A 22,957-nucleotide genomic window follows, 5' to 3' on the forward strand; every position below is an offset into this window, starting at 1 on the left:
CTTTTTATTTTTATATTTTTAAAACTAATCTTTCCTCTTTTTAAAAAGTTACTATTTATTTGTTTCATTTTATGTGCCTGAATGCATGAATATGTACCATGTGCAGGAGCCCTTGGAGGTCAGAAGGCATAGGATTCCCTGGAGCGCAAGTTACAGGCAATTGTTCACTACCACATGTGTGCTGGGAACCAAACTCAGTTCCTCTGCAAGAGCAGCTAGTGCTCTTAACCACTGAGGCATCTCTAGCCCCACATTAAACTTGTTTTGTTTTTTGAGACAGTGTCTCACTATATAGCCCTGGCTGGCCTGAAACTTGCTATGTAGACTAGATGATCTTGAACTCATAGAGATACACCTGCCTCTAATTCCAAATGCTGGGATTAAAGGTATGTACCATCACATCTGGCTCCAAGTTACTATTTTTAATAGCTGAAATTAAGGCAGGATTTTTGTTTTGTCTTTAGTTTTTTTTACTACTGATTTGATACTAAAAATGAAAGAGAGACTGTAAAGGATTCAAAGAGTAAAAGCACTTGCCATCAAGCCTATTGGCCTGAATTAAATCTCTGGAACCCACAAGATGAATAGAAAGGACTGACTCTAATAACTATTCTCTGACCTCCACACATGTGTGATGTCATGCATTCATGCACACACAATAAGTGTAATAAAAATTTGCTTTAAAATGTCTGGTTTTTAAAACAGCGAGAACAGTTATGGATTACAGTATATGGATTTTATGTAGATATTAGTAGCAAGGGATTTGGTTTCTCTGTTATTTTCCTTGATGCTTTAATCTGGAAGTGAATCTTCTTAAGTGGAGTCTTCAAGGAAAGAGTATGAGCATGGCAAACTGACAAATTGGTTCATGTTTGGGTTTAGAATTGGAAGCCTTGAAGCAGCGTTTCTGGAGACATGCTAATCCAGCAGCCACTCCCAGGGCCCGTCAGACAGTAAATGTGAACATCATAGTGAAGGGCTTGGGTGCCAACGGGAAGGAAGAGTTAAAGGCAGACGTGGTGCCTGTGACTTTGGCAGCTGAGAAGCTGGATGAAGCAAGCCACACAAAACCAGGTATTTGTCTCTATTATTGAAGGCTCTATGGCAAAAAGTTACAGAATGAAGGCGAGGAATTATAATCAGTTCACCAAACCCAAATGAATGATAAATGTTTACTGGGGATGAACTTACATAGATAACAATAAGTAACTGTCGCAGCATTCCTACTCCAAGGATGCAGACCCTGCCTCCCCAATGCTCTCCGAGATGCAAGGAGGGTTCCTATTCCCCACTCCCCTACCTTAAACAGGTCATGTCTGCACCTTGTAACCTCGCCCAAAAGGCGTGGTCATTGTTACAGGTTCACAGGCAAGATACCCCTACAACAGAACCCTTTTCCTTGGAAACTGGCACAGAGAAATTTGTGGGGTGATCACGATAGCATTTTGTTTGTTTGTTTGTTTTAAATAGCACTTACCTATTTATAAAAATAAATACTATAGAAAAATATAGAAAGAAGCCAGGCATGGTGGGGCATGTAAGTGCATACCCCAGCATTTGAGAGGCTGAGGCAGGAGAATTATCTCTTACCAAGCTTACTTTTTGTTTGTCTTTATACAAATAAGTATGTCACTGTTTTCCATCATGGCTTCTGGGCCAGAGACTTTCTTAGCACTGAGACTCAAATCCAGAGCCTCTTGCATGCTAATCAAGTGTTTTTCTGAAGCCTCATTCTCTCCCCATCCTTCCTTTAAGCAGTTATTTATAATAAACTGGGTACAAACATTGTCTTCTATACTATCCCATGTTAAAATAAATAAAAGCCAGCTGGATGGTAGTGGCACATGCCTTTAATTCCAGCACTTAGGAGGCAGAGACAGTTCTTTGTGAGTTCAAGGCCAGCCTAATTTACAGATCTAGTTCCAAGACAGCCAAGGCTACACAAATCCTGTCTAGAAAAACAAATAATGGGACTAGAGAGATGACTCAGTGGTTAAGAACACTGACTGGGTTTTTAGAGGTCCTGGGTTCAATTCCCAGCAACCACATGGTGTCTCACAACCATCTGTAATGAGATCTAGTGCCCTCTTCTGGCCAGCAGGCATGCATGAAGACAGAACACTATATACATAATAAGCAAATCTTTAAAAAAGAGGGAAAAAAATAAGTAAAAGTCTAGAGTACTGAGGTCTTTGGTTTTCCTTTGGGGTGTCTGGAATACAAATAGAGTTACTTAAATTACGTGTTTATTGTATAGTTGGTCATAGCTAAAGCATGCCAATATTTCTTTGTTCAGGTGAAAAACTGCAGGTGCTGAAAGCTAAATTGCAGGAGGCAATGAAACTCCGAAGGTTTGAGGAGCGGCAAAAGCGGCAAGCATTATTTAAATTAGATAATGAGGATGGATTTGAAGAGGAGGAGGAAGAGGAAGAAATGACAGATGAGTCTGAAGAAGATGGAGAGGAGGAGGAGGAGGAAGATCAAGACACTCACGAGGTTTGGGCAATTATATAATTTTTTGTTACTTGGTCATGATGAATAAGAGAAAGAAAATACGAGTTAAGATTTATTTATTATGAGTATGGATGTTTTATCTGCAGTGTCCTGGAGGCTAGAATAGGACATTTGGTCCTCCGGAACTATAGTTACAAGTGGCTGTTAGCTGGTGCTGGGAACTGAAACAGTTCTCTGGAAGGCAGAAAGTGCTCTTAAGTGCTGAGCCATCGCTCCAGTCCCAAAAAATTTTTTTCTGTTTTGTTTTGTTTCTTAATGTGTATGCATGTTTTGCCTATATGTATATAAGTGTACCACATATGTATCTGGAGTATGGATGAAAGTAACTAAGTCAGGCAGTGGTGGCATACACCTTTAACACTAGCACTTAGAAGGAAGAAGCAGGAGAATCTCTGTGAATTCAAGACCAATTTGGTGTACAAAGCAAGTCCCAGAACAGTCAGGACTCCATAGAGAAACCCTGTTTCAGAAAAAAGAAAAAAGGAAGGAAGGAAAGAAAGAAAATAGCTATCTTAAATGTACTCAAAGCTCAAGGCATTCAGTTCTGTTGGCAATATTGAGTGACCACAGTCCACAGCTGTGTGCGTCCTGTTTCTCCCTGTTAGTATATGTATTTAACATAGTGCTAATATTGAAATTAACTTATTAATAAGGACTTTTATATTTCTCTTTGATTGATACTGAAAAGCAATTGTTCTTTTTTAGGTTGAAGTCTGGAATAAGTTCTCAAGCAAGAGGTCTTTCCAAGTTAATCTCCTTCCTTATTAAGAAGGGCATTTACAGATGAGCCTCTGGCACTGTTTCATAATAGTTTTGCAACCCAGGAGAGGTTATATGGCTGTTAGGTATAGAAAGAGCTCTCTTGTCAGTTGAAAGGCATGATTAGTATTTAACCCTGGTTAAAGAAAGAGAAGGCAAAGGCTGAGCTGAACAGCACATCATAGTCTGGGTTGACTGTGATCGGCAGTCACCCTTCCTCTAGACTGATTAATCCCTCACTACTTAGTAACATGCCAATCTAATCATCCTTCATAATTTTGTAGCAATGTTGGGAGTGTGAAAAACTCTAAAAGTCCCCCAGGCATGTTGGCACATACCTGTAATCCCAGCACTCGGAGGCAAAAGCAGGTGGATCTCTGAATTCCAGGCCATCCTGTTCTACAGAGTGAGTTCAGACTAGTCAGGGAGCCAGGCCCATATGGTGAGATCCTGTCTCAAAAAACAAAACAAGGCAACCCCCCCCAATCAAAAAATAAAAACAACTATAAAAAGTGTCAGAGGAATGACATTGCTGACAATGCTCACATTGAATTTGTTTCAAGTTCATCTTTTTGAACTTGAGATGTGACCTGCAACCAAGATTTCATATTCCAGGCTAAGAATGTATTTACTTTTATGCTTTTTGACTTGTATTATTGTTATTTTTTCTTTTTTCATGATTGGCATAGACTACAGAATTTCTTCTTGGTAGTGAAGATACAGAAACCAAAGACGAAAAAGAGACAGACAAAGAAAATACGGATGGCAGTAGTGAAATTGGCAAGTGTGTTGACCTCTCTGTTCCCAAGCCCCTCTCCTCAGATTCTACCTTACTTCTGTTTAAGGACAGCTCTTCCAAGATGGGGTAAGTTATTCTAAGGAAATACAAAATTCTTTTGGATTTCTAAAGGCTAGTCTTTTTAAAGGGGTGTGGCCTGTGTGTTGGTATGAGTGCAGGTACATGAGGAAGCAAGAAGAGGGTGTTGGATCCTCTGGAGTTTCAGGTGGCTGTGAGCCACCTGGTGTGGGTTCTGGGAATTGATCTTGGGACCCTGGAAGAGCAGTGCACACTCTTAACCATGGGGCTGTTTCTCCAGCCCACCCTTTGAATTTCTTACAAGAGAGTAAGAAGTAAGAACAAAGAAAACGATTTACTATTTTTTTTTTTTTTATAGTTACTTTCCTAATGAAGAAAAATCAGAAACAGATGAACACTTGGGCAAGCAGTCTGGCAAACTAGGTAAGTAGTGGTTTTTAGGGAGAAATTTTTTTTTAGTTCTGGTACATAAGGGCCATGAAAGTTCTTTTTTTGTTCTGTTTTTGTTTTATTTTGTCTTGAGACAGGGTTTCTCTGTGTAGCCCTGGTTGTCCTGTAACTCACTCAGTAGACCTGGCTGGCCTCAAACGCACAGAGATCCACCTGCCTCTGCCACCCGAGTGCAAAGCACATTCTTACATGTGATAGTGACAGGGATGTATGAATTGGAATGTTTTTCATGGCCCATTTTTGGAACTACTTTTGTCTTTTTAACATTGACTTACTTAATGAGCATGAATGTCTCACATGAATGTCAGAGAGTGTATCAGATTCCATGGAGATGGGATGTTACAGATGGTTGTAAGCTGCCATGTGGGTGTTGAGAACTGAATCCAGGTTGTCTGCAAGAGCAGCAAGGGTTCTTAACTGCAGAGCCATCTTTCCAGCCCCTAGGCTATATTTTTATGGTGACCATGGACAAATGGTGGGTCCTGAGTAGATATATGCTGATTTGTTGATTGAGTGAAACATGAAATATTTCTATACATAGATAAATGTATGTAATTTAATGGAATAGTAAAGATTGATGAAGGCCTTATGCAGGGCAAGAAAAGGAGAACTTCCAGGTGTCACATAGCTAATGAGCCCTGATTATGCAATGCTGTTGTAGTAATTTACCTTTAACAGAATGATTTGGAGCCTAGAACTTAAGGGGTTTGTTGGTGAATTTTACCTCTTTGATTCGCAACTCTTTTTTCTAAACAAATACATTTTGTTTCTGTAATCATACCTTTAAAAACTACGTCTCTCCTATATAATCTCCTCTTTTAGATGAAGATGACTTATGTTCACTGCTAACAAAAGAGAGCAGCCACAATAGCAGCTTTGAACTGATTGGCTCCACAATTCCATCCTATCAGCCTTGCAACAGGCAACCAGGCCGTGGGACCAGTGTTTTACCTACAACGGGAGGATTCAGATCCCCTTCCCCTGGGCTGTTTCGAGCCAGTTTGATCAGCTCAGCTTCTAAGGTAAGATGGTGATCATTTTTCTAATCTCCTCCTTTTACTTCCCACATTGCTAAATAAAGTGTGTCCCAGCCAGCCAACTCCCACCACCTTGGTACTCAGTGTGTTCAGCTTTAAAAATCCACCCCCTTCGTGGATTAACAAGTGTTCTTGCTTAGAGGTGTTTTTCCTTAGGCTTCTTTGACTGTGCCTTGTCCTCCTCAACTGCAGTTGCCTGAGAGCAGATGATATATTGCAAGTAGCAACTTCTGTTGTTGTCATGACACTGAATGGCATTTGTTAAAATGGTTTGCTATTGTTTTTGTTTTGGTGCCAGAGTTCAGGAAAACTGTCTGAGCCTTCACTTCCCATAGAGGATTCCCAGGATCTGTACACCGCCTCCCCAGAGCCTAAGACACTTTTCCTAGGAGCAGGAGACTTCCAGTTCTGTTTAGAAGATGACACTCAGAGCCAACTGTTGGATGCAGATGGGTAGGTAGTTTTGTGTTTCTGTGGGTGGGAATGGGGTTGGGTGCTGCTTAATTTTGTTTAAAAATAAAATGAGCTTCTGTCATTCCATCTGTGCTTTCTCTTCTGAGAAAGAGAAGGTGTGCTGACCATTAATTTTACATTCTACGAGTTTGAACGAAGTTTCCAGAAAATAAAATAATGTAATTTTATTGCTGACATTCCAATCCTCTGATCTTATTTCTAACACATACATCTTGTATTGTAAGTGCTTCCTCTGTTCATCCTCCTGTGTTCTGATTGTTGGATAAGATTGGGATATAATGCCCATCCCTAGAAGCTAAGCTTTGTACTTTACTTTCCCACGCTCTTCAGGTTAACATGAGACTAACATTTGGATGTTTTTTTCTGGATTGAGGCTCAAGTTACTTTAATCATTGCTGTGACAAACCTGACAAATAGTGCCAAGAAAGAAAGGTAACTGTGCCTTATGGTTCCATGGATACCATATGTTATGGCAGGCCAGTCACAGTGGCAGGAGCAGAAGGCACTGGGCGCGTTGCCTCCACAATCAGGAAGGAGAAAGCAATGAATGCTTACATTCAGTTTCTTTTCTCTTTGGCAGTTAGTTCAGGACCCCAGCTCATGGACTAGAACTACCCACAGTTAGGGTGGGTCTTCCTACCTCAGTTAACCTAATCTAGATGATCCCTTGAAGACAGATTTGTTTCCATGGTGATCCTAAGTCCCATCAAGTTGAAATTCACAATTCACATCAGCTTTTTTTGTTACAATTTTTCAAAATTACATTTTGTTTATCTTATGTGCATGTACGTGTGAGCACAAATACACATATACAAATAAATGCCACAGTACACATGAGAAGATCATAGGACAACTTGTTGGAGTTGATTCCCTCCATCATGTGGATGCTGGGAATTGAACTCAGATCATCAGGCTTGGCAGCAAGCGCCTTTCCCCACTCAGCGCTCTTGCTGGCCACGTCCAGCTTCTAACCCTGGTGTTGGAAATCAGACAGTTTTTACCTGTGATTTTGTCTCTTCTCTGGGTCATTTCTGACACTTCCTTGTGCTTGTAGATTTTTAAACATTAGAAATCACAGAAATCGCTATCAAGCTTTGAAGCCTCAGTTGCCACTGGCCAGTATGGATGAGAATGCCATGGATGCCAACATGGATGAGCTGCTGGATTTGTGTACTGGACAGTTTGCATCTCAGTCTGAAGAGAAATGTCAACCTACGAGGAGTGACAGAAAAGAAAACATGGAGGAACTTCTGAATCTTTGCTCGGGCAAATTCCCTTCTCAAGGTAAATAAGCTGTGAAAGTGCCCGGCTTACCACAGCCACATAGTTTACATCAGCCAGCATCCTTGAAAGGAAGCCCTTGCCCCTCGAAGTCAGTGTACAGGAAACAGGCATGTGCTGGAATTCATTCTTAGTTCCTCACCTTAATGACAGTGTTGACTTAGGAATGCTTTAGCTTCACCACATAATGTATAACTTAAACTTAACCTGTATACAAAGCTTAAAATCTCATCTGGTATATAGTAAGTATTGCATGCTGGAATAGGACATAGGCTCTATGAGGTAATTGGGGTATTTTGTTCATTACTGACTTCCGGGGCCTTGGCACACGTAAGTATGAGGAATTGTTGAAAGAACGGATGGTAGACTTTTAAACATTTTACCTAAGAACTGAATTGAGCTGGCTGGTCTGTAGATGGCCAGGGAGAGTAAAGGTGTCATCTTCTTCCTTCCTCACTGAGCTTTTCCTTGTTGAAGTAGGTGCCTCACCCATTGCTCCATTGGAGTTGAGCAAGCAGGAGGAGAACAGCATCGATGATCCTATGGAAGAGGCACTTGCTCTTTGCTCAGGCTCTTTCCCAACAGACAGGTGAGTCTCAAAGATTGATGAGAACTTGGGTGATCAAACCCTAGGATCCAATTCTCCCGGTTCAGCAATAACCTAAATAACTTTAGTTAAGGCAAATCAAAGATATTGCCTCACATCCATTAGGATGACTACAGTTTTATATAAACAACTAAGTATTGATGTAGACAAGGAAAATCTCTACCGTTGGTGAGCTGCTAGGAAAAACAATATGATGGTTCTCAAAGTTGATAATAGAATTACCCTCTGATCCAGCAACTCCACTTAGGTTCAAAAGAAGTCTAAGTGGTCGGTGTAGTAGTAGCCTACAATCTCAGCACTGGGAAGACTGAGACAGGAGGATTGTTAATTCCAGACCAGCCTAGTCTATACATTGATATTCTGTCTCAAAAGAGTGAGAGATACACACATAGACTTAAAAGTAAAAGTTCAAGTGGGCAGGTGTGGTGGTATGTACCTGTAACTCTAGCACTTAGATGGTAAAGGGAGTAGGATCAGGAAGGAGTTCAAGGTCATCTTCAGCTATATAAAGAGCCCCAGGCCAAGTGAGTGACATGGGAAAGACCTGCCCCAAAAAAACCAGACAGCCTGGTGTGTTGTATACCTGGATTCCAGTACTCAGGGAATGGGGGCAAGAGAATCAGAAGTTCAGGCTCAGGTAAATGGCTCTGTAGGTAAGGGCACTTGCCTTTAAGCTAAAGACCTGGATTCAATCCCTGGTGTCTCACATGGTAGGAGGAGAGAGCTAACTCCCACACGTTGTCCTCTGAACTCCATATGCAGGCAATGGCATTCATGTAGTTATAGATGCACATACTGCTACATGTATTCACACTAAATAAATGTATACATAAAGGCAAAAAAGTTTAAGGCCAGACTCAGCTACATGAACTCCTTTCTCATAAATAAATGAGTAAAACAGGTTTTTATAATTTGTTTAATATTACTTGGTAGTAGCCAAAATGAAGAGAGAAATTAGGTGGTCTGCTATCTTAGTTAAGGTTTTTATTCATGTGATAAAATGCCATGTCAGAAAAGCAAATTGGGGAGGAAAGAGTTAATTTCCCTTATACTTCACATCTCTGTTTATCATCAAAGGATGTCAAGACAGGGACTCAAGCAGGGCAGGAACCTGGTGATAGAAGCCATAGAAAGGTGCATGTTACTTACTGGATTGTTCCCCCATAGTTTTCTCAGCCTGCTTTCTCAATACCCCTGCCCTGCATCATCATTCATTTTAAAAATGCCCTACAGGTTTACATATGGGGGCATTTTCTCAGTTGAGGCTCACTCCTCTGGTGTGTCAAGTTGACATAAAACTAGCCAGCACATCTGCTAAATACAATTTATACACATTAAATGGCTTTAAAAGGAAGGAAATTGGCTTTTGTTGACTGAAACTGGCCTCCAGTTCACCGTTAGTTCAGGCTGACCTCAAACTGGTGATCCTTCTGCCTCATCTCCAAGTGTACCACCACATCTAGCCCAGCTGGAAGGAAATCATAACACATGCCTCAACATGGAGGAACCATGGAGGTATTGTACTAGGAACAAGAAATATTCATCATAGGATAGATACTGTATAAGCTCACTTCTATATAGTCTTTGGAATAGGCAGTATACAGGAAGTGAAATCTGATGGTGCCTGAGGAGAGAGGACAAAGATCTGTCTAAACAGATATAGAGTGTCTAGTATCCATTTGACTTTGGAGGCTGCTTGTACAAAAGTATCAACATAGCTTTTTTGTTTTGTTTTTGAGATAAGGTCTCACTATCTGGCCTGGAACTCACTATAGAGACCAGGCCAGCCTCAAACTCAGAGATCTGCCTGCTTCTGACTTCCCAGTGTTGGGATTAATGAAGGGTGCCACCACACCTAGCTAGTATGAATATACTAAATAATGAACAGTATTCTTTTTCTTTCTTTTTTTTTTTTTTTTTTTTTTTTTTTGAGACAGGGTCTCACTATACAGCTCTGGATGTCCTGGAACTGGCTCTGTAGACCAGGCTGGCCTCAAACTCACAGAGCTCCTCTGGCCTCTGCCTCCTGAGTGCTGGGATTAAAGGCGTGCACCACTATTCCTGGGCACAGCTGGACTTTCTAGTTGGTATATCCTGGGAATCCCTAGCTCTGCCTTATGAGGCCGTAATTACAGAAGGCAAAATCTCTTGTTTCCTGTTTCATAAAGAAATTACTGGTGTTGATAAATGTCTTAAATTCCTAACTTAGCTGGCTGCTTGTAGTTTGCTTTTAGTAACTTAGTGTTTTATCTTCTAGGGAGGAAGAGTGTGAAGAGGAGGAATTTGGAGACTTTCAGCTTGTTTCAAAAGAAAATGGATTTGCTAGTGATGAGGTGAGTGTGGTGGGGACACAGCCAAGCTCCACATGGGTTCTTGCTCTTACATCTTTAGTTATTGAGAATTTTGAGTTTAATGTCTTACCAGAAGCAGTGTCCTATGATGAGGCATGGGGAAAGACTTCACAAATCCTCTAGTTGCTTTTTGGTTTTGTCTCATGGTACTGGAGCTTAAACCCAGGACCATGTGCCTGTAATCCCAGCATTTGGGGTTATATAAAAAAATATACAAAATAAATACATTTTAAAACAGAAGAAAGAGCACACAACCTTTTATTATATGCTCAAAGCACGACAGCACTTTACTTCCTGTGATCCATGTTTGCATTGTGTGTAATGGGCATGTGATATTCCATTGTGTTTAACGGGCATGTGATGTTCTCACTTTGCAGGATGAACACAGTGACTACAGAGATGAAGAGCTGGCCCTGGACCAGGAGGATGATGAAGAAGAACTCCTAAAGCAGTCTGAGAAGATGAAAAGGCAAATGTAGGTGTTCTGTCCATTCCTTCAGCTTCTAGACAGTTCTAAGTTGAAATATAGCTAGCTTGCTTCACTTTTACATAAACTTGCTGGTTTGGTTTCTGCATTTTGTGGTTATCATAAATTAAACAAATCCTTTGTGGACTCTGGGCAAATGAGATGACAAGCCTGTGTAAGCCTGTGCCAAGTTGATCTTGTGGCATGCATCTTTAATCCTAGCACTCCGGAGGCAGAGGCAGGCGGATCTCTGAGAGTTTGAGGCCAGCCTTATCTACAGAGCTAGTTCCAGGACAGGCTCCAGAGCAATACAGAGAAACCCTGTCACGAAAAACTAAAAAAAAAAAAAAAGTTTGATCTCTGATCTCTAGATCCTACAGTGAAAGGAGAAAACCAACTCCCAAAAGTTGTCTGCTGACCTCCACACCTGTGCCATGGCACACAGATGCACACAAATGAATAGTTTTTAAAAATCTCTCTATGGCCACTTCTTGAGTACTTATTCACATCTTTACTAAATATCTCTTGATTCCTCCCAGACCCAGTGACATTCTCTTTCTACTCAGGTGTGATCTGGCTGTTTGCTGGATGGGTACTACCATCCCAAGATCCAAGAGCCAAATCACTACCTGTAACTGAAAGGCCTCATAGACAACTGACATTGCCCAGAACTTTGCTCCTATGCTGTCATTCCTGGTTTTGGACAAATGGCCCATTTCATTTCATTTCATTTTAAATATTTGTCGCTCTGATCATGAAAGTAAAACATTTGTTTTTGAGTATTCAAAACAGCGTATGGAAGCTGGGCATGGTGTCACACACCTTTAATCCCAGCACTCAGGAGGCAGGGGTAGATGCAGCTCTGAGTTTTGAGGCCAGCCTGGTCTACATAATGAGTTCCACGACAGTCTGAGCTCTACAGTAAAACCCTGTCTCAAAAACAAAAACAAAAAATACATGGGTTGGGAATATAGCTCATTTGGTAGAGTGCTTGGCTTGTATGAATGAGGCTCTGACCTTGAGTCCCAAAACCACATACACCCAAAAATAGGTGGGTGGGTGGGCAGATGGACATATGAACTTACAGACAGACAGACAGATGAATTGGAAGTGTAGCTCAATGGTAGAGCACTGCCTAGTAATACAAAAGGCTCTGAGTTTATTCCCAGCACCATAAACATAAAGGGGATGGGGATAGGAAGGAAGATAGGGAGGGGAAGAGTAAGGGTGCTATTCATATTGATTGGCCAGAATGTATGTGAAAGTGCTGATAACAATTTCTTCATAACTTTTTATACAAATGTTCTTATATAATTTGAGATTTAAGTAGTTCCCCTATGTGCTTAATTTTACATCTTGACATTCCCTCCTTGTAGCATATCCATAGTTTTTTGGGTTTTTGTTTTTTGGAGTGGGAGGGTTGGGTTTTTGAGACAGGGCTTCTCCATGTAGCCCTTACTGTCCTTGAATTCATTGGATAGACCAGGATGGCCTTAAACTCAGAGACCCAACTGCCTCTGGCTCCCAAGTGCTGGCATTGAAGTTGTGTGTTAACACCACCCAGCTATGCCACCACTGCCCAGCCCACAATATTTTATGATTTTAAAGAAGTTCCACAAACATAAATCTAGTAAGTATTTAGTAACATATAGCATGTGCATGCATTTTGGATTCATATCCAGGATGTTGGAGATTTTGGTTGTCTGGTAGAGGTCTCAGTGTGCCATATGCCTGGCAGCTTTCTCTAAGCTCAGCAATATGGAAGCTTCCTCCCTCCCCAGCAAAGCTTCCTGCTCTCTACCTGCCCTTATCTGGAAGATATCCCTGGGCCTGAAGGACTGACCTTATCTCAAAGCTGTCTCTAAACCAGATGGCAGATCATCTTTAGCTTGACCCTTGGCACAGATCCCTGCTAAGAAGACTTGTGTTAGGAGCTCTGCTATAGGACCCTACTGTCATGTACTAACCCTTGTGATAGGACAACATACATCATATTGCTCTCTATTAGATTTATACTGTTGCTTTCAGCCTATTGTTCCATTCTCTTAAGATACTTCTGGGGTTCTAATTTGTCACCTTCACTTTTTCAGTACATCTTTAGATTATCCACAGATCTCCCCCACCCCTGTGCCCCACCCATCCCACCCCATCCCCCAGGCAGTGGCTGTAAAAGCTTATGTAACTGTAGAGGTCTTGCTGTAAAAGCTTATTTAACTGTAGAAGTCTTCAAGTCAGATTCTATGAAGACTAGCAACCCAAGTTGAACTGCTCAGCAACATTACAAAGGAGACTGGGAAACCTGGTGACTAATGGCCCTTGAAGGAACTCCCCAGGAGAGGGAAAAGACAATATAAATATTTGGTTTAAAGGTTATCCTTTAATCTGGGAGTGGTGGCCATGCCTTTAATCCCAGCCCTGGGGAGGTAGAGACAAGTTTGGCCTACATAGTGAGTTCCAGGACAACCAGGGCGATGTAAAGAAAGCCTGCCTTTAAAAAAAAAAAAAAAAAAGTCATCTTTCAGACCATCCAAAATTCTGCTTCTTGTAGCCATAGATAACAAGACTTTGAACCTAAGGTGGATAGCCACCTCCTTCTTACAGAGAATGAAGTTGGAAAAATTACTAGATACAGCTAGTTACAGGTCTGTAGCTCCAACTTCTTGGATGTTAGAGTAGAAAGATAAGTAAAGGTCACCCTGACCTAAGCAGCTTAGTTAGAGGTGGGATGCTTGCCCAGCATGTGCCAGGCTGTAGCCGAAATCCAGCACTACGCCAAAAAAGAAAATAGGAAAGACAAAACTGTAGACGTTTAAATCAACAGGGAATCTTGGTCTGTGATCTCTAAGCACTGATGAATTTAAATATAAAGCAAAAACCAGTTTGAACCTTCTAACAAGTACTCCCAAATATGTAGGAAGATTTTAAAGAGTTTCTGGGACTAGGAGATGGCTCTGGGTGAAAGTGATAGCTGTACAAGCCTAATGACCTAAGTTTGATCCCCAGAATCCACATATTGGAAGGAAGGAAACCAAGCAAGCCAGATGAGTATGGTGTACATCTGTAACACCAGCACTGCTAAGAGACAGGAGATTGGGGGACTAGAGAGATGGCTCAGTGGTAAGAGGACTGGCTACTTTTCCAGAGGACCCAGTTTCAATTCTTAGCACCCACGTGGTGTCTCAAAACCACCTGTCACTCCAGTTCCATAGGATCTGACATCCCCTTCTGTCTTCTGTAGGCGCTTCAAGCATGTGGTACACAGACACACACTCAGGCAAAACACTCATATTATTTTACAAATAATCAAATAATTTTAAGGCCAGGTGGTGGCGCACTCCCAGCGCTAGGGAAGCAGAGGCAGGTGGATCACTGTGAGTTCAAGGCCAGTCTGGTCTCTACAGAGCTAGTCTCAGGACAGCCAGGGCTGTTACATAGACAAACTCTGTCTCAAAAACACAAAACAAACAAAGAAAAAAAATCAAATAATTTTAAAAGGGTTTGTCTGTTTGGCTGGTTGGTTTTTGAGAATGACCTGGGAACTTGTGGAGTATACAGTGAAGCAGCTGAAACAGAAACCCTATCTCAGCAAGGTGGAGGACTCTAGACCTGACTCCCATGAAGTATCCCCAGACCTCTGCACACAGGCACACAAAATGCATTTTAAAAAAGTTTCTGGCCCAAGCTAGGTTGAGTGCCACCTACTTGTGGGAACTTGAATAAATTGTTTGATCCCTCTGAGCGTCCTTAAATCATTCTATACAAGCATCTCTAGTTCATTCCAGAACTAGTGGCATTTTTAGTGTTATAGCTTCCAGTCTCCTTGTGGCTTAGATATTCTTTCTTAACTGCAAAATGGCAGAGATGAGAATACTCATTCCTAAGACAATAGAGTAATGGTAATATCTATAAAGCACAGCTATTAGCACATGGTATGGATTAAATGACCAACACTTAAATACAAAAAAAAAGCTGAGATATCATCAAAATGTATAGATTTAAGCCTATTATTATTGATGATTCTATATTCTGTTTTTTTTATTAATCCTTGGCTATTTTATACATGTATATAACGCATTCTGCTCACATTCATTCCTCTACCCTCTCACTTTCCCCTCATCTTGACCATCACCCCACTTCTCTTTACCCCACCAAGCCCATCCAACTCACATCTCTTTTCGTTTTTTGCGTTATGGCTTACTGGGTTTAACAAGGGCCACTCGGTGTGGCTATCTACTAGAGCATAGATAACTCACAGTGGCTTTCTGCTTTTTTTACTCTATCCATATTCTGTGTATGTATCCATTGCCTAATATCTAATTTTTCAAATTGCTTTCTAGGAGATTGAAGAAATACCTGGAAGATGAGGCAGAGGTGTCAGGAAGTGATGTGGGAAGTGAAGACGAGTATGATGGGGAAGAGATTGATGAATATGAAGAAGACGTCATTGACGAAGTACTTCCTTCTGATGAGGAACTGGAGAGTCAGATCAAGAAAATACACATGTTAGTATCCCAGCAAGCCCTTCTAAGCCATAGGGCACCTCACAGCAGCCATTGTATCAAGCAGAAAGGTCCTGGTGTTGAGCACCTTGTTTCTTCTGTTGTAGGAAAACCATGTTGGATGATGATAAGCGACGACTGCGGTTATACCAAGAGAGGTACCTTGCTGATGGGGATCTGCACAGTGATGGGCCTGGACGGACAAGAAAATTCCGATGGAAACACATAGGTATGTTGCTTGTCCTTTAGAAGCAAATGGTTCCAGTGTACATATTTGTCTACTTTAAGATGGTAAATGGCAATCAAAACTAGACCAGGAGGCTAGGATGTAGCTCAGCTGGTAGAGTACTTACCTAGAACACCAAGGTCCTGAGCTCCATCCCCAGCACCATATTAGAAAATAACCAGGCGCCAGGCAGTGGTGGTGAACACCTTTAATCCCAGCACTCAGGAACCAGAGGCAGTCGGATCTCTGAGTTCAAGGGTAGCCTGGTCTACAAAGTGAGTTCAGGACAGTCAGACTACACAGAGAAACCCTGTCTTGCAAAACCAAAGGGAAAAAAGAAAACAATCAGGCATGGTAGTGCGTGCCTGTGATTCCAAGACTTGGGAAGTAGCGGGAGGTCAATCAGAAATTAAGTTCAGTGCCAACCTGGCTACTTAGAACCCTTTTTGGGGTTGGAGGGAATACAAACAGAAAACCACTTATACCAAGCTACATGGTAGCCGTAGACGAAACCATCTATTTTCTTTTGCGGCTGGGAAAAGTCTATGTCAGTGTACAACAGCTACAGGCTTGTTTTGTGTCTGTCGGATCACTGTCCCTCTGAGGATTACAAAATGCTAAGTGCCTTACGTCTTTCCTTTAGACGATGCCTCCCAGATGGATCTGTTCCACAGAGATTCTGATGATGATCAGATTGAGGAACAGCTTGATGAGACCGAAGCCAGGTGGAGGAAGGAGCGAATTGAACGAGAGCAGTGGCTTCGGGAACAGGTAGAAAGCGTCCAAGAGAGTTTCCTATTTTGACCAAGTTTAAGGGGGCAAAGATTCAGCTACTTTACCTGCCATGAAAACTTAAGCAACAATATACCTAATCTTTACTCTTGGGGTTTGCTTTTTTTTTCACACTGTAAAAGGTTACCATAGTCAGATCTGTCTAATTGTCCAATTAAAAAAGATATGTATGTATGTATGCATGCATGTATGTATATATATATACATAAATAGTGTGGTGTGTATATGTTAGGGCTGGGAGTTGTGTCTCACACTTTTAAATCCAGCACTTGGATGGCAGAGGCAGGTGGATCTATGTGACTTCCAGGCCAGCCAGAACAAAAAAGTGAAAAAAAATAATACTTATTTTATTGGTGTGTGTATGGGGTGGGGGAGGTGTGTGTAAGTACAGTGTCTGTAGAGGCCAGAAGAGGGCATCAGATTCCCTAGAGCTAGAGTTACAGGCAGTTTTGAGCTATTTACCTGGGTGCTGGGAACCAAACTTGGGACCTCTAGAGGAACAGCGTGTGATTTTAACCACTTAGCCACCTGTTTTAGCCATTCAGTCATCTCCCTAGCCCTTTTATCTTTTTGATCTAAGGCAGCAAAAGTCATAACATGGCTTTACACCTCAGCCTGTGTTAACTTGCTTTCATATATATATATATATATATATAATTTCTTAAAATTAATTTTATTTTTTTATTTATTTTTGAGACAGGGTCTCACTGTGTATCTCTGACTGTCCTGGATGAAACTCACTCTGTAGACCAGGCTGGCCTTGAACTCACAGAGATCCTCTTGCCTCTGCTACCTGAGTGCTGGGACCAAAGGTGTGCACGAGCACACCAGCCTTTAATTTTATACCATTATCTTATGCATGTGGGTGTTTTGCCTGCAAGTCTGTCTGTGTGTCACATGTGTACTGGTGCCAACAGAGCCCAGAAGGGGGTGTTAGACTCCCTGCAGCTGGAGCTACATACATTTGTGAGCTAACATGTGGGTGCTGGGAACTGAACCCAGATCCTCTGGAAGAGCTGCCAGTACTTTTAGCTGCTGAACCATCTTTTCAGCTCCTTTAAATGGACTATTTAGGGAAGCTGCAATAATTATAATGAGGGAGGGGCAGGAGGGGAAGAAGAACCATCTAATGTTTCATGAGTTTGTTTTGAAAACAAGCTGGTCTAGAATTTGTTATGTATCCCAGACTGGATTCAACCTCATAGTAATCCTCCTGCCTCAGCTTCCCAAATGCTGGGATTATAGGCATGTGCCACCACACCTGGCTAATACTGTGTGATCTTCATATTCAGGCTCAACAGGGAAAGATTGCTGCTGAAGAAGAGGACGTTGGGGAAGACAGTCAGTTTATGATGCTAGCCAAGAAAGTTACAGCCAAAGCACTGCAGAAGAGTGGTGAGCTCATTTCCTTTCAGATCTGGCTGCTTGGGTTGTCCGTACTGGAGACCTTCAGGGACTGTGGCGGCCAATGTAAACGTTTCCATAATCCTGTCTTTTTTTTTTTTTTTAAAGTATGAGTGTTCTATCTGCATGTACAACTTTATGCCAGAAGAGGGCATCAGATCTCATCATAAATGTTTGTGAGCCACCTTGTGGTTGCTGTGAATAGAGCTCAGGACCTCTGGAAAAGCAGCCAATGCACTTTTTTGGTGGGGGAGAGACAGGATTTTTCTGTAGCTTTTGAGGCTATCCTAGAACTTACTCTGTAGTCCAAGCTGGTCTCGAATTCACAGAAATCCGCCTGCTTATGCTTCCCAAGTGCTGGGATTAAAGGAGTGCTCCACCACTGCCTCAGTTAAGCAGTGCTCTTAACCATTGAGCCATTTCTCCAGCCCCCCATAATATTGTCTTAAAGGGGCCATCGAGGTAAGCAGAGCCAGAGGCTGGCTCTTAAGATGTTGGTCAGTAGAGTTGTACTTAGGTTTGTGTAGCTTGTTTCACTTCTTGTTTTAAGACTTGTTTGGTAAATTGTGGCTTCTCTTTGCATTGCCCAGGGTTTATAAGCTCAACTGTTAGAGATGGGAGTGGACATATGTGAATTGAACTCCATACTGTCACTCTTACCAACTGCTGTTGTTTTCTTAATTAGTCCTTGTTAATGAGTAATTGATTATTAACGACACTTGCTATAGTTTTAAGGTCATGAATATAAAATAAACAAGTGCTTATTACGTCAGCTTTTCCGTCTTCTTAGCTTGTTTGAATATAGTAGGAATTTACCTGGTATTGCCCAGAACACCTCTTCCTGTGTTTTCTTTCAGCCAATCGTACTGTGGTTGTCCAGGAATCAAAGTCTGTGTCCAGCAACCCTTTTGAAGCCATCAGACCAGGAAATGCTCACCAGGTTAGTTGGGACCCCATTAATCTGATGTCATGGTCTGTCATTCAGGGAGGGAGGTGGCCACGGGAAGTGGGAAGGTCTTTGGTAAGGTGGAAAGGCATCCCTTTGGTCCCGGGCTAGGCAGATACTGGTAGACCTGCTTCTCCTTTTGGGCATTTTGCAGTTTGATATCAGGTAACTCCTCTTTCCTCAGCTGAAGACAGGCTCCTTGCTAAACCAGCCCAAGGCTGTGCTTCAGAAACTCGCTACGCTATCTGACCTCAACCCCAGCGCTCCCCGGAACTCAAGAAACTTTGTCTTTCATACACTTTCTCCCACCAAGGCAGAGGCAGCAAAGGAATCATCTAAGCCTCAGGTAGGAAATTTTGTAAAATTGGTAACTGATGTGCTTCCCAAACAACTCAGTTACTTGTGGGGGTTTTGTTTCTTAAGATTTGTTTGAGCCGGGCATTAGTGGCACACACCTTTAATCCCAGCACTCGGGAGGCAGAGGTGGCCAGATTTCTGTGAATTTGAGGCCAGCCTGGTCTACAGATCTAGTTCCAGGACAGGCTCCAAAACAATACAGAAAACCCTGTCTTGAAAAACCAGAGAGAGAGAAAGAGAGATTTGTTTGTATTTTACCTGCATGTATGTCCATGCACTATGTGAGTTTCTGGTACCTGGGGAGGCCAGAAGAGCCTGGAACTGGAGTTATAGCTGTAAGTTGCCATGAGGGAATGGAGTCTGCTCCTCTGCAAGAGGAACAAGTATCTTAACCACTGAGCTATCTCTCCAGCCTCAGGTTTATTTTTGTTTTAATTTTTAAAATGTGTGTGTGTGTGTGTGTGTGAGAGAGAGAGAGAGAGAGAGAGAGAGAGAGAGAGAGAGAGAGAGAGAGAGAGAGAGAGAGAGAGAGAGAGAGAATTTAGTGGATCAGAGTACAGAGGCCTGACTCTGAATCCTAGCACCAAATGAAGTGACAGGCATGGCTGTATGGCTCTAGGATTCTGGACCCCAACAAAGGGCAGAAAAAAGTAAGGTAGATCCTGGAAGCCTTGCTGGCCAGCTCTCCCAGCTAGAATGTTGAACTTTCTATTCAGAGTCAGACTTGTACTTAAAGGCATGAGGCAGAGAACAATAGAGGAAGACACCCACATCCACTATACTCCACATGCATGCACATGGCATGCACAGCACACCCACATGTATATAGCACACATACCCAAAAAAGTACAATAAAATGAAGTAAAATAATCCTCTCCCAGGTGGTGGTGGCACATGCCTTTAATCACAGCACTTGGGAGGCAGAGGCAGGTGGCTCTCTGAGTCTGAGGCCATCCTGGTCTACAGAGTGAGTTCCAGGCCAGCCAGGTAGACTACACAGAGAAACCCTGTCTCGAAAAAGAAAAAGAATATAGAGGGGAATTGCTGCTCCAACAGGCAATCAGCTTTTACATTTGCCTTCAAATTTTCTATTTCTTACTTTTTGTTTTTGTCTGTTAATCATCAATGATTTAACTGAGTTGCTAAAGAACTCATTGAAGGTAGGCTCTTGTGTGAGTCTTGAGCTGGCTCTGACTCCCTCTGTTTTTTCTCTAGGTGAAAAGAAAGGGACCATCGTTAATGATATCACCATCTCCTAAACGGCTAAAGACAGATAATAGCAGTCCAGGACCAAAGCGAAGCATCTTCAGATACTTGGAAAGCTAACACCAAGATGCCAGCATCTGCTGAAACTTCTCCAAGTAGGTCTGGCCCCTAATGATGGGACTGACATTTGTGCTGAGGACCTCTCACTCCCTCGATCACGGCAGAGTTTCCAGTTCTTCATATCACACGGCTCTTGCTAGCAGTGTTCTTTCCTAGTGTTATTTTCTAGTTCGGCCACTATTCTTATCACAACAGAGTTTCCAACAGTGACTTACAGAATAATTGAAGTCTCACTTCTTCTGGTAAGCATTTGACATTTTTTTTCCTAGCAGTTTCCTGGATTGATACCACTTTGAAATAGAGGTGTTTGGAGGAGGAAGAAAGTGTGGCATTATAGAAAATTACAGAAAGCACTGAAAGCCTAGGATGACTCCTCCACACCCACGCGACCTGTAACATGGTAACCAGGTCTCAGTACAAGTGACTTAGATGGAGGATCAGTCTTGTTCCTTCTGTGTTCCTGTAAGCTTCTAGCCTTGATTTCCAATTAACCTTTACTCCCTTTGCCATAACGGCTTAAGCTGGAGTGAGGGAGGAAGATGAAGGTTATACCCAGTGTCTACCCACACTGGTAATCTCTGGAGGAGAGACCTTCCCTGGGACTAGAATCTCGAATTACAGCATTTGTCTGTGAGTCTCCATTCTACTGACAAGAAGAAACTGACCACTGTTTACTGCATTTCTTGGGTTGAGTATGTTGCCCTGACCAGCCAGAGAACATTTTAATATTTCATCACTAATATCGAGAGCAGACCAGTGGAATTTAATAAAAACGAAGAGAACTGCCACCACTCACCTTCTTTGACCTACCACTGGACTTTCAGAAATATAGAAGATTTTCTCCCTCAGAATTGAACTCAGTGCTGCTTTACAAAATTCATTCCAGGGGAAGGATGGCATCAGTGTCCAAAGCTGAGCATGACAAGTTGGAAGAGATTGTGTCTGTCTTTTATTGAGAGACATAAAACAAGCCAATTTAATTGATGAAATTAAGGTGTAGGTTTTCTGTTGGTTGCTAGGGTCTTTTGTTTTGTTTCTAATACTCAGGATGCTGACTTGGACAGAACACACATTTGTATATTTGTAATCTTGTAATGGGAAAAATGTGTATAAAACTGTTTTAATATGTATGTAGGTTTTCAATAAATCTCATTGCCTTGAGGGCAGGTTTGCTGTCCAGCTAGAGTGCTCATTCCTAGGTCAGTCAGTGCCTAACTTGAGCGAGCATTTAATTTTCGGGATGTCTCCCTCCCCAGACACAGCAGCCCTTCGCTGGCTTCTCCCTCCCTGCGGAGTGGTCACTCACTCATAGAGGTCTGTGTGCAGTGCTGGTCAGGGCAAGAACTCGTGTGTATACACTTGCCCCATCCTCTGAGTGGCACTGTCTCCTTAGCTGCTTTTGTATGCACTTTGGTGCTTCTTTGGGCCCGAGGTGAAGGCCACCTCTTTGTATGTTCTGCACCTAAAGCAGCCCCCCTTTACCCCCTAAACAAGAGAGCCAAGAAGTGAGGCCACATCTCTCCCTGTCTGCTTCTCCACATGCCCTATGGGAATGGTAAGTTACTTGGGATCAGACTGAAGGTCTTGCCTAGGTCAAGCCGGGTATTCTAACCTCTCCACATGCCCTTCTATGGTAGAAATGAAAAGAAGAGCGGGCTATTAAATGTAATAAAATCAGTGCCTGAGAAATCTGGGAAATAAATACTTTTCTTTGAGTCTCTGGGGAAATACATTCTATGTTTTTTAATCTTCCTACATTTCACTTGATTACATTTGTGTGTATGTGTGGACACATGTAGAAATAAGAGGATAATATGCAAGAGTTGGTTTTTTCCTTGCACCGTATGGATCCTGGGGATTGAACTCAGGTCTTCCAGTTTGGCAACAAGTGTCTTTACCTACTGAGCTGTTTTGCTGGCCCCAAGAATGTTTTTTTGTTTTTTGTTTTGTTTTGTTTTTTTTTTTTTGATGGGGAGTGGGTTCTGAGATGGGGTTTCTCTGTGTATAGCTTTGGCTGTCCTGGAACTTGCTCTGTAGACCAGACTGGCCTTGAACTTACAGAGATACACCTGCCTCTGCCTTCCAAGTGCTGGGATTTATTTTTTATGTATGCAGTGTTGCTCCTGCATGTATCCCTGCAGGCCAGAAGAGGGCACCAGATCTCATAGATGGTTGTGAGCCACCATGTGGTAACTGGGAATTGAACTCAAAACCTCGGAATAACACAGCCAGTGCTCTTAATCTCTGAGCTATCTCACCAGCCCCATGTCTACCTTTCTAACAGGATCAGGTCGAAAAGTTTCAACCTGGCCACATACCATCCGTCCAAGGTCTCATTGTAATTCAGTAGGACTTGGCTCCATTATCTTCTAAATTGTATGTTAGGAGGAATGGGAGCCTAAGTCTGGGAGATACTGTGTGTTAGTGTCCTTTAGTTCTTCCTCGTCCCTTATGTGAGTAGGGGCTTGTGGTATGGAAGGCATTTAAACCTGTCTCTATAGTCTCGTCTGATTCATTTCAATCCACAGTTGCATAAGCTGTTTAGTCTCTTCCTATGAAGTATCAAATTATATTCCGCAAATCTCTAAAGAGTCTCCATAGCATCCCCCAACACCTCAGCTTCTCTGTAAATGCATGATGAGATGTTTATG

At 42.2% G+C, this 22,957-nt stretch overlaps 1 protein-coding gene across 1 annotated transcript in view; it reads left to right on the plus strand.

The window, feature by feature from the left end:
- Clspn (claspin) overlaps positions 1–21,483 on the plus strand; it is a 35,231-nt gene extending 13,748 nt beyond the window's left edge. Inside the window, exons 9-25 of the mRNA XM_051188803.1 lie at positions 883–1,074; positions 2,297–2,496; positions 3,963–4,138; positions 4,449–4,513; positions 5,363–5,562; positions 5,876–6,030; positions 7,106–7,335; positions 7,813–7,921; positions 10,197–10,272; positions 10,668–10,765; positions 15,094–15,258; positions 15,363–15,484; positions 16,125–16,252; positions 17,566–17,668; positions 18,535–18,617; positions 18,808–18,969; positions 20,196–21,483. Of these exons, the coding sequence (XP_051044760.1) occupies positions 883–1,074; positions 2,297–2,496; positions 3,963–4,138; positions 4,449–4,513; positions 5,363–5,562; positions 5,876–6,030; positions 7,106–7,335; positions 7,813–7,921; positions 10,197–10,272; positions 10,668–10,765; positions 15,094–15,258; positions 15,363–15,484; positions 16,125–16,252; positions 17,566–17,668; positions 18,535–18,617; positions 18,808–18,969; positions 20,196–20,306 (2,375 nt within the window). The 3' untranslated portion in view covers positions 20,307–21,483. The remainder of the gene's footprint in view (positions 1–882; positions 1,075–2,296; positions 2,497–3,962; positions 4,139–4,448; positions 4,514–5,362; positions 5,563–5,875; positions 6,031–7,105; positions 7,336–7,812; positions 7,922–10,196; positions 10,273–10,667; positions 10,766–15,093; positions 15,259–15,362; positions 15,485–16,124; positions 16,253–17,565; positions 17,669–18,534; positions 18,618–18,807; positions 18,970–20,195) is intronic.
- Positions 21,484–22,957: the final 1,474 nt, after the last annotated feature.

The sequence above is a fragment of the Phodopus roborovskii genome, unplaced genomic scaffold, assembly GCF_943737965.1.
Source record: "Phodopus roborovskii unplaced genomic scaffold, PHOROB, whole genome shotgun sequence".
Taxonomy (NCBI): Eukaryota; Metazoa; Chordata; class Mammalia; order Rodentia; family Cricetidae; genus Phodopus; species Phodopus roborovskii.